This window comes from Xiphophorus maculatus, chromosome 11 (genome assembly GCF_002775205.1).
Source record: "Xiphophorus maculatus strain JP 163 A chromosome 11, X_maculatus-5.0-male, whole genome shotgun sequence".
Classification (NCBI taxonomy): domain Eukaryota; kingdom Metazoa; phylum Chordata; class Actinopteri; order Cyprinodontiformes; family Poeciliidae; genus Xiphophorus; species Xiphophorus maculatus.
Window position 1 is genome coordinate 17,527,071 of NC_036453.1, and position 12,157 is coordinate 17,539,227.

General features: G+C 35.1%; 1 protein-coding gene across 1 annotated transcript; it reads right to left on the minus strand.

Moving 5' to 3' along the window:
- Positions 1-728: 728 nt before the first annotated feature.
- Positions 729-10,929, minus strand: tmem135 (transmembrane protein 135). The gene is made up of 15 exons (XM_005805806.3): positions 10,753-10,929; positions 8,932-9,059; positions 8,043-8,135; positions 7,859-7,892; positions 7,710-7,775; positions 6,896-6,942; positions 6,483-6,524; positions 6,229-6,405; positions 6,068-6,137; positions 5,795-5,962; positions 5,611-5,674; positions 5,448-5,524; positions 3,757-3,855; positions 3,584-3,651; positions 729-3,275 (listed from the first exon to the last, which is right to left on the minus strand). The coding sequence occupies exons 1-15, from the start codon at positions 10,888-10,890 to the stop codon at positions 3,125-3,127; spliced, it is 1,422 nt and encodes a 473-aa protein (XP_005805863.1). The 5' UTR covers positions 10,891-10,929; the 3' UTR covers positions 729-3,124.
- Positions 10,930-12,157: the final 1,228 nt, after the last annotated feature.

Here is a 12,157-nt window from a genome sequence, read left to right on the forward strand (position 1 = left end):
ATAAATTCCGAGTTTTCCGAACGCAGCAAACGAAACAAACCACTTGACTTCTATGTTTCCCTTTCAAAATTTTTCAAAATAAAGCAACATCCGGAAAAGTAATTGCGAAATAGAGCTCAAAGATCACAATTCAAAGACTTGCAAAAGAGCCCAATCATGAAATTCTATCAAACTAACAATTAGGAGTAATGATAAAACTGGTACTAGTTTCATAGGTAGCAAGTGTCCTGTAGTAGTTTTTCTGACCTAAATATTTATTCAAATTCTAATTATCACATGTAATCAACTTGTTTTCTGGGTTACTTCTGAGTCAATACAATTTTTAATATAACTAAATTATAACCAAAAAGGACTTTTCAAAACTATACTGAACTGTACTTATTACATCACACTGCAGCCCAATTTCTGTATAATTGAAATCTACTGAATATTTTAACCTAACAATTAATGGAAACCACACACTGATGTGAAAACAAAATTATATAGACACTGTTTATAATCTACACAAACATAATTAGTACAAAAAAGACAAACAAGTCCTGCATTTGGATTAAGAATCATTTTAATATAAACCTTCTTTAGATGAGTAAATTCCCAAAACAACTACAATGTAACTATCAACAGTATAACACTTTATATAATCTCCCCTTATATGTATGTATATATATATATATATATATATGTATATATATATATACATATATATATATATGTATATGTATATATATATATATATATATATATATATATATATATATACTTCCTAAGCACTTGTCATATTAGAGGTCAGGTGCATCTCAAGCTGAGCTGCATTCAAGTGATTGCATAATTTAACATAGACAAACTGGCATTTCAAATAACTTTCATAAATAGCTGTGCAAGATTTCACAAACTATATTGTCTATATAACCCTTCATTGAAAGAAAATTTTAAAAAGCACAAATGTTTCTAAGTTTTATGATGACAGTCACCTTTAAAGTGAGCTTGTTTTTCACTCTTCCAGGAACAAAATCATTTCAGCATCTGTGTCGCTGAAGAAAAACGTATTGTGCACTGTGATATTTTTTCCATTTTTCCAAATTCTTGTGTGTGGCATTCAGTTCAGTGAAGGTAGCTTGAACAAAAATCTACATTAAAGACAATAGATTCAGCATTGGATTTATGCAAAAATTAATATGCCAGTAACAAATAACATTCTGAAAATGTCTTTCATCACAATTTGAAATATGAATTATATCTAAGTCTAATCCAACATCGACCCTTTAACTATGAAAAACTGCACAATTGTAGGCAGGTGATCAGTAAAATTCAGACACTCCTTACAATATACATAAAACCCACCTCCTACCATTTCTATGCTGCAAAAGTATGGTAGAATAATCTCATTTGACTGCAGGGTCACTAAGTATTTCAATAAATAGGACAAACTGGTTTAAAGACAGACTTCCAGAGGTACAGTTCTAAACATTTTAAGTATTAATTACCAGTTAAATTTTGTTGAGAAAAACAAACAAATTCCACTCAATAAGTACAATAATCACAGGCAGCGTTATTATTCCTTTCTTGGCTAGAATTAATGTCATTGTTTGCGTTTCTATCGTGAAATTTTTTTTTGATAACATCTAAAGGTTTTTGTTTTTATCTCAGGCATGTGTAAATGTGATCCACTTTACAGGAAACAAACGTTGACTGAAAAAAAAAAAAATTATATCATACTCTTGAGGGAAACTGGGTGTATTCGTACTCTAGATGAAATATCTCAAACGTTCTGGTGACACTAAACCGCATTCAAAAACATTCTTATAAACTGAAAAAATATCAATTTCTTATGACTGGCTAACATGGAGTTATTTAATTAATGTGCCTGTGATCTTTTTTTTAAACTAATTATGAAGAAATAGATTCATTATTTTTGGCTGGAATGAAAGGAATTATATTACCTGTTCACACATCATCTTCCATTACTCTATCTTGTCTAAAAACTGAAAATATCTGGTCCAGGAAGATAAAACATGCTAACTGATGCACCTTTTGGCTCAGAACATATTTTTATGAAAATAAAGAGGAATTAAAAAAAAATAAAAAAACTTTCAGCTCAACATACTCACACATTCACACCAGTACCTAACAAAGAAGTTACTTTCTCCATATTTTATTCACAGTCTTTGCTTTCCATCCCTTATCTGAACAAAACCAATGAAACAATGCAGTCACAAATAACACAATGGTGACTTAAAACTGAAAGATATGACTGAAAAATGAATGAGTGTGTTTTATATGTAGCAAACTAAAACTGCTAATATCATAAGTCCTCCTGAATAACGAGTTGAACGTTGGAGGCCATAATGAAACTGAGATTATTTACATCACTCTAGTTTAAATTTTAGCATAAATTGTATTTCCTGTCAAACAAAACTATAGATTTGGTCATTTCCTTGTTCAGTAGGCTGGAAATAAATTTCACCTTTATTTTAACTTGAACCAGAAAAGACTATTGGATTTTCTGAAACCTTCAAAACATAGTAAGAGGACATCTCTGGTGATTTAAAGTATTTGTTTATAATCTTGTTACATTTAAATGTGATGCAAAGATTAGTTTAACAGACTTTTTACTAGATTTCTTTTAATACCTATAAAACTATTTTTAACATATATTTTTCAAAAATGGCTGCCTTTAATATTCAGTCTTTTTGCCAAAGCAGAACAACCAATGAATTTATAACAATTTATTAACTGAAGACTGATTGTCAGTAGGTTTGAAGGTTATCTAATGTCAGGCTGGACTTCAACTCAGAAAAGAAAAGGGCTTCTTCGTGAGATTTCTGCTCTGCTCAGTTTAATTACACTAGAATTTTTTAAAACTAAATGATATGGTTTGAAACTAATTATGGATCTGTATTTATTTTTCCCAGCTACCTGTAAGTGTTCGATCACTGTCAGTATGCTTACTTGTGCTGGTTCACAAATGAAAGTCACAACATCCTGCTTGGACCCAATCTTCAGATTTTGAATCGCTACAATATTTCTTCTTCTCAGATATGTCACCTTTACAAAGCCCTAGGTAACTCTGACGGGCCACTTTCTCTTGTCTTTTTCTGTCTTATCTCAAGACTTTTGCCTCAAGTCACCCAAGCTTAGCGTCTCCTCCAGGTGGAAGCACAGTCCGGCTGATTACGGTGGAGTAGCTAGGGTCCAACATGGGCACAGACCCTTTAAAATTCCTGGACGCCTCTGTCCCAAACACGTCGAGCAGCTCTCGATTCATCAGAGCAAATCTAGGAACAAAGACATGGAATAGTCCTTAATCACCATGAGAACAGAAGAAAGTCCAATGATTGAGTAATTTAGTAACTGATTCACCCGTACTCCAATTTTATGCCCCTCATTCTTAATATTTGAAATATTTAGCTTAAGATCATTTGATTGCTGTTTAACAAATTCCTCATCATGATACAAATTCATAGTATTCTTTTTAATGTTTTTCCAGAGTTCTCTGTTCTTAATCTTTTTTAGGGACAAACACAATTTAGTTGTTGTGTAATAAGCAAAAGCAACCGTTTAGTTTTAAAGCATATGGTCATACCTGCCCTTTGTTAAACGCAGCAGGAACTTCCAGTATGAAGGTCTGAGGTTCTGCACTTCCATTACTGCCTGTGGAAATGTCATGAGCCAGACATATCCTTAGTCAGCAGAGAAAAATGCACATGAAGCATGTTCATGTTGGTACCTGGGTGTTTTTGTTACAAAGCTACTTACAGCATGGAAACAGATAGCAGTGGAGATGGCATAAATAATCGTATCTGCGTGTGGAAAGTAAGGGAACCGGCCTGCTTCAATGCCTTTGAAGTACATGGTCTAAAAAGAGAGATAACGTGTGGTTAGTAATAAAACAAGCCTAATTCAGATAAACTTGGATTAGTCAACACTGCATATAAACTACAATTACTAAAACATGTCAGTTTGACACAATTTTTAAATAACGGTCAGGAAAAGAAATTTGAAACCTGTGCTGCTACTAATGTGATTTTTCAGCTGGTTTCACCATCAGCCATTTTGTTATTACATAACTCAGTGATTACATGTCACTTTTAACATAGCAGGTGATCTCAGTTCCACAGCTTTAGTTTTATATCTTCTAATTGAAAGAGTTGAACAAGTTTGTGTTCATGAAAGCTGTTTTATCTTACTAAATCATTTTATAGACTGTAAAACAAGAACAACATTTATGATTACTTATGGAGTTAACCCTGCTGATTCAACATCAGCCACAAGTTCAACCTTTTTTTTTTTTTTTACAGGAAGTTTACATGCTTGATTTACAAGACAGCAGCTGGTTGGAAACTGGTTTGGATAGAAACACATTTTTGGTTAAAATCAAGTTGTAAACAGATGAAACAAATAAATCAGTTAGACATAGTCAGTTGCCCAAAACCTGCAAGATAATCACCTCTCAAAAAACAGGGACATGAAATAAAACGTTTTCAGATTAAGTTTATAGTTTCTTTTTAGCTTAAATTTTTGCTTGCATGCAATTTATTTATTGCATCGTGCATTGTATTCTGCATTCTGATTGGCTAAACAGTCTCTCCGCTTCTTCTCTACCTGTGTGTCAATAACGTTGCGGTTTGATATGTACACGTACGTAAAACGGCTTGCCATTTTTTATTTTGATTTTTATTTGTCTACAATTGCTACTCAGTGGTGGTTGTTGTGTGTCTTGTCTCTATGCTGCTGTAACTGCGAAATAATTTCCCTGCTGGGATGAATAAAGTAATTCTATTCTATTCTATTCTATTTAACATAATCGATGGTGGCATGTCGGTTTATAAGAATCTTTTTGCCCAGAAGAAAAAAGAGCGACAACAGCTACCGATAACTATGTTCTTCTCTCAAAAAAACACACCTGCACCCGGGCTTTAGAAGAAAAAATGCGACAGAGCGGAGTCAGGAGGAGCAGTGAAATACACGTGAGTCACTATTTGTCCTACTGTACTTTGTATTTTTTTTCCATAATCATTTTTCATTTTCTCCCGTTCTAATCCAATGACTCGGGTCGCAGTGGGGGGGGGTTGTGCTGATCTCCGCAATTTGAAGCCTTCAGTTCGTATTGATTATTATTTTACAGTAGTTATTTGTAAAAAAAAAACAAAAAAAAAACGTTTATACAGTACTTTTATTTGTTAAAAATGCTTGGGCCTGTAAAAAGGTTTTGTTCTTTGGTTTCAATGTATTATGGAGTATTTCATTGTATAATAATTGTAAAAAAATAAAGGTTACTACTTCACGGATTTCGCCTATCACCGGTTCTTTTTGGAACGTAACCCCTGCGAAAAACGAGGGTTCACTGTAAACTGTTTCTGCGTCCTTCAGATTCGACCACCATAACCAGTGACATTTATTTCTATGACACAAAGTGTGAGTCTGCTTTAAGATGTGGTGTAATTTACCTCCACCAACTTAGAGAAGAGGTACATGGTTATACTTGTGCTTTTGTAGAAGAACATCGAGACACCAGCCAGGAAGCCTGAAAGGACACAAAAGAGAGGGAAAAGGGACAGCTGTGAACAGAACAAAAAGCACAGAAGATTACTCTGCAGGATTTTTCCTTACCAGCTATCAGTGCATGAAGTTCATCATCAATGTTACGCAGCCAGCGCAACAAGCAGCTCGTTCCCTAAAAAGATCAGGCAGAACATTCTGATGAGTCCATGAGAATGAAAAGAGAATATGAAAGCAAAGAAACATGTAATGTACATAAAAGTTAAAGAAATAGAAGAACATAGAGTACACACACCTTATAAATACTGACAAAAGAGCCTAGAAAGGCCCCCAGCTGGAAGTTATCCTTGTTGTAGAAGACAGAAGGCAGCCGAGATGGTTTGGAGAACATCTGCCTGAATGCTGAGGGCACTTTGAGACAACACTGGATAAGATAGCCAATACTGAACATCCTGACAAAACCCTGAGGGGACAATGATGGAACATCAGCATTGCTGGTATAGAATTTGCATATATATCCAAAGCACATTACATCCATTGTTTAAGAAAATCAGATAAGAAGCCTTACTTTAACACAGTAGGAAATGCAGTTATCCTGGTAATGTTTACAACATCTGTGTCTTGGACCATGTTTGCATCTGAATAATGAAAAACACAAACAAGATAGTACTTGCTGTTAACTACTACTGAAGTATTTTGTTTTTTCTTGCTTTTGCTTTTGATTCTCACATTGATTCCAGCAGCTTCCTGGTGTAGGCGATCAGAGTTTTCCTCTTGTGGTCGGTTTTTTCTGCTGAGACCTGTGATTGTTCGGTCTCTATGGCATCTGGCCTTTCAGGGGGCTGTGTGCCAACAGAGTCTGGGATGTTAAGGTGAGTTGGAATCTCTTCTTTCCCAATAATGAATCTGTAATAGAACACAACCTCAAGCTTATCAGACTCATCAAAACACCTGAAGCATAAACAAAATGAGGGATGACTTACTTTAGTGCAGAAAATGCAAAGCCTTTAAGACCGTCGTTGCTTCTGCAAAAATAAAACTAAGTTCATCTCAAATTATTATAGTGATTTGTTTTTCCTCTCTTTTTTTTTTAGCTTTTTTTTAAGTATTCAAAGAGCTTGATCCATTTCAAACTGTGTTTGTGTTCATGTGTGTGTGTTAGTAGTTTCATACTACCGAAAACCTACATTTATTTTATTGGGATTTTACGTGACAGACCAACACAAAGTAGAGCAGAAGAGTGAAGTAGAGGGAAAATGATACAAGGTTTTTTTCTTTTTCAAATTCAATTCTGAAAAGTGTGGCATGCATTTGTCTTCTGCCCCTCTGAACACATACTTTATGCTTAACAATAGTTTAAATGTTATTAACAATATTTTGAATGCAACGCTCTTACCTGAAGAGAAACATGAAGATTGATGCAGTTATGCAGAACAAGAGCACCTGGTTGGGGGCAGCATGAATAATAAAATCAGGACTATAAGAGGAAATATTTATTTTTGTCATTTGCACACGTCAACACCATGATGCTATCAGTTTAGATATACAGTTAAAGTGGTAAGACGATACTTCCTGAGTGCAAGTAATATTTTCACACAGATCAAAACCAAGATTTTATCACAAAACCAACAATTTATCACAGCTATATTGTCACTGCAATATCAGTTACAATATACAATGGACTCCAAATGTTACGACCGCACATTTTACACTAATGTAATAGTTCATAGGGGTCCAGCTCCAGTCCTGCCAGTTTTAGCTCCAACACCGCAGATTCAAATAGTCCAACGACTTCACCAGCATGTCAAAGTTCTGCAGAGAACTGCTAATGAACCATTATTTGATTCAGGTGTGTTGAAGCAGGAAAAGAGTTATAACATGCAGTCCCTTGAGGACTGACTTTGTGCACCACGTATGAAGCCAGTTAGAGCCTCATGGAAGCAGATCCTAATAGAACGAAACAAATGACGCTGCTAAAGGTCACAGAGTGTAGGAAGCACAGATGACAATGAGAGGAAAGAATATATTTCAAGTGACGTGTCTCAATATTTACCAATAACATAACATTGCAAGATTTCCTAATATTTTGCAAACAAAATCTGTTTTCACATTTGATTTCAAAATAGGAATTCATGCATGGTGTTTTGCTCGCTGTGCTGTATTTCCTGCAATATATTTAATCATAAAGAAGCACAAAGGCTTCAACTCACCTCTCCATGTCTAATGGGCTTGACGATGCCTCGTGTCACTGCCATGCGGAACAAAGTCTCACTAGCCTGGCAAATAACAAATTAAAAATCAACTAATAAATATAAATGCACATATGAGAAAGATCATTTGCAACTGAACAGAATCTTACAAGATTTGCCATGTATATTGTCAGCAGACCTCTCCTGGAAAGAAAAGACAGCAATATAATTAAGGAATATAAATTATTATAATTAAAACCATACAGAAACCTAGGGTAAAAAATATACAACATTATATTATTCTCAATGGCAAAAATATGCAATAAAAATGGAAGAAAAGGACAAAAATCTCACCTGCTCTTCCGCTCCAGAAGGATGGCGATGTAGGAGGCCGGCAAAGCTGCCCCAAACCCCGAGGACCATGGGTAAAACGCTCCAAGCAATTTCCTAAAGTGAGACAAACACTTTCTCTTAGAAAAATGCCAATACAGTCCAGGCTTTTAAGTTGACTTGATTACAGGGATTCCAAAGGAAATTCACAAAATAACCTCTTTTTATTGGGGTCTGATATTCCACTTAGTTTAAACCTAAATATATATTTAGGTTTATATATAAATATATTTTCCACAAAGCCTTTGGGAGGAATTCTAAAGGAAACACTTCAGATCACTTTTACTCACATCTCCTCTTAATTTGGAAGTTTAATGCAAAGTTAGATTAATATATTTGCAGAATATGATGAGGTCTAAGTTTGAACTTCTCAGGACACAAAATGTCTCTTTTTTAGTAGCTCAGGATCAAATTCTAAACTTTTTCTTTCTGACAATACACTGGAATTTATTCTTACTGTCACACAAGTCCAAAGGTACCTCACAAGTACTGTTTGTGCGTTGTAGGTACTGTCAAAAGGAGATTTTCCTAATACAAATTTTTGTCTGTCTGAAAACATTGAAATGACTTTTAGACTCTATTTGTTGAAAACAAGCAAGGTTGTAATTATAGTTGAAAATGTAAGCATGCTTGGACAATAATCCAAGAAAACAATATTCTGAGATTTAACTTCAGATTGAAACTGTCAACAGGTATTTTATAATTTATTAAATTCTGCAGACATGTAGACATAAAAAAAAATATTTTAAAAAAACCTCAAAGCTGGTTTGAAAAACTAATTCACCTCACAGCAGCACTTCTAAAATGTCACTTTCACATTGAAGGACCTTTGCCATCTGCTGGAACTACTAACCTGAGAATGCAGAAGAAAACAATGAAGAGACTTCCATTGGTAGTTAGGAAAGAGGTAGACCACAGGATCTCAGGGAGAAGTCTCTTTAAATAATAATCCTTCTTCTTTCTCCGTAGAATTGCTGCTATCTGCAATACACAGTCAGACAGTAGTCACTGTGTTTGCGGTGCTCAATTTGAGACAAGTCATGCTTAAGTAATTAACATAGACTGAGCACCAAAAAGCATTTTACTTGACATTTATGCTCTGTGGTTTAATGGTTCAGCACGGCTCTCGAAAATCATTAGAAGATGCAATTGGACTTCTGATATTTATCACAGTGCTGAATTCAATACTAACTTCAGTGTCGATGAGCATCTGAAATAAAATCAAGGTAATTTTATTTATAGCAGCTTAATCTAATGCTGTCTATTTTCAATGTGAAGACGAAATGCAACCCTGCAAAGAATTCAACAGAACATTTGCCTCCTTCTTTAAAATCTTGCTATTGCTAAATCTGCAATTATTTGCTTTTCTGTTGGTGTTGAAGGTTAGATGTGGATGCCTTAGAAGTGCGGCCAAATTTCATTACGAAGCACTATTAAAGGAACAGAACATCTATGCATGAACTTGCAGAAAAATAGCCTGATTTAAGGAGATCATACTGCATTTATAAACAGAGTAACTACAGGTGTAAAAAAGGCTTAACTGTTGGCTGAAATGAGACCTACACTTTTAACCTTGCTTACAAATAAGACATGTTTCAGTTTATATCAATACACTTAATCTAACGAGCAGAATGGCAACATTAAACTTTAATACTCTAAATATTATTTTAGCAGAAATAATAATTGCTGCTCCTTGATTTAAATATGTTATTTATGCACCACATAGATTTTTTTTGTGCAAATAAAAACCTCAAATCATGGTATTTTAGATCAAAGTAATCATACTGTGAGAAGTTCATATGGGCCTATTCAGAAAGTATGTTTCCAACTGGGAAGGCCTGTTATTCTTGTAGTGATTTTATATATTTGCCCTACATAGTCGTACTTTGCTCAGACAAGGCAAACATGGTCGGATTTTTATTGGTGCTTAAATAATGAAAGTGACCTTGTGTGTGTTTTTACTGGTGCTTAAGTGAAAGTGACATTGCATGTGCAGCTTTGAGTTAAACCTTAGTTTAAATTGGTTAAAAATAAAACACAAGATTGCATTGAAATACATAAAATGTATATTCTTCTCAGGGTCCAGACCCAAAGACACATAGTTCTACACGAAGACTTTAAAAGGAAAATCTGTAACAGACCTTTTTGGTTATAAAATGCTCTGTGGTTCAGTCTCTGATTCTATGAATACTGTATGTTCAAGCTGGGCCGGAGGGGGAATATGACATTGTAGTTACAGGCACTGAAATATAAATGCATATTTTTTACCAGCCAGCGCACAATGGCATCTGAGTCATGCCATGGTTGTAAACATTAGATAATGTCAATGAAAAAGAGAGTTTAGCTACTAAATGTAATGATACAGAGTACTGAATGTCTGGATGTTTTTCTAGCAAAACGTTTTAGAGTTTGCAGGATAAGACAAAGCTTACTCTGAACTAACACAAAACTCTTGACGCAGAAAACTTGCTGGAACTTTCCTCCTGTTCATGACGTTCTGTAAAGAACTGGTTTCACTGGGCTAGCTTCTCTGTTTGTCCTCCTGCAAGGACTCGAACTTGCACCTCAGTTGTAGCATTAGCTAACCCGTAGTGTCTTTCTCCCAGCAACACTCGGTTAGCTAGACAACTTTACTTAGCTACCAGTCTACGGACAGAGACTCAAAGCAACTTACCAGGTAAAGAGGGGCGTAAATTTTGAAGGACACCTCCAGAGCCCCTTTAGTGATGTCTGCGGCAGACTGCACACACGATGGGTGCCAGGTATGACCGACCTCGTAGCAGCTGTGTGGTATCTTACTTAAAGCAGCCATGTCTGTGAGGCGGAACGGAAACACACTCTGCTTGTTGCGAGGTGTGCGGGACACGCGCACCATGGGCACAACGCTGGCCGTGCACGTATGCTGCGTTCACTTTGCCCCGGAAATCAGAGCTCGTCGTCAAGTGCGGTGTTTTTTGTGCTCACTTATCCTGATTTAAATTTGTCAGTAATCAAAATGTGTACTGACTAAAGAAATGTTGGTTTTAAGGTCAAATTAGTGAAACTTTAAAAAAAAATAAAAAAAATTATAGACTAAAGAAAAAATATGCTTAAGGATAAAAACCTCAAATCAATACATTTACTTTACTGACTAAAATAAGGTGAGTTGAGCTTCCCAATATTTAAGAAAAATGTAAAAGCAATCCACGCAAACAAATGGAAAACAAATAAATATGGCATAATATATATTAAGAAAATCGCTCTAGTTTTAAAAAATTGAATACATTGCACAAAAATAAGAATAACTTCCAAAACTAGCCTTTCATTTTGGCTTTTTAAATAAAACACAGGGTCATTTTTGGCTCAGTTATTAGAATCTAATATGGAAGGCCCAACACCCACATGTAAGACACACGTCACTAAACTATAACTATAACTGTATAACAGCTTGTGACAAAAAAAAATCCCTTAACTTTGAGTCATATTAATCCAGTTATTAAATATAATATATTAAATATAATATTCTACACACTGCGGAATGATTTTTATTATAGTTTTTGTGTGTGTGAAATGTTGAAGCTGTTATGTACACTGTGTTTAACATGTACATTAATCTCCTTGTCAAGCCTTGTCACAAAGTACTACATGATCTAATCTGTAGACTTTTACTAACTGCTGGTCATTGACTGGAGAACATATCATTCCACTTCTTGTCCTAAGACCATTTCCTCCTTTGACTAGAAAACTCTGGACTGTGTTAAAAGTCCTTCTTGCTGACCTCAACAGATTTTAACCTTAGAACTATTCAAATGGTTGATATGGCTTAAAAAACACCTTTTACCTTATTGTGGAGGAGTTCTGATTTTGAAAGAAATATTGAGGGATTCCAATATGTCTTCTGATTTGAATTTTTTCTCTAAAGATATTTCTTTTTTTTTAAAGGTTTTGTTGGCTCTAGTGGCCTTTATTTGAAAGTAGTTTGACAGGAAACAGGGTAATCAGAGAGGGGGAAGACATGCGGCAAACATTGCCAGGCCGGGATTCGAACCTACGACCACCGCTACAAGATCTAAGGCCTCAACGTGGGTCATGCTTTGCCC

Coding starts and splice junctions, on each gene's coding strand:
- tmem135 (XM_005805806.3), bottom strand. CDS start 10,890: ATGGCTGCTTTAAGTAAGATACCACACAGCTGCTACGAGGTCGGTCAT. Junction 9,060..10,752: donor TTTACGCCCCTCTTTACCTG/GTAAGTTGCTTT, acceptor TGTGTATTGCAG/ATAGCAGCAATTCTACGGAG. Junction 5,675..5,794: donor CTTTTGTCAGTATTTATAAG/GTGTGTGTACTC, acceptor TGATCTTTTTAG/GGAACGAGCTGCTTGTTGCG.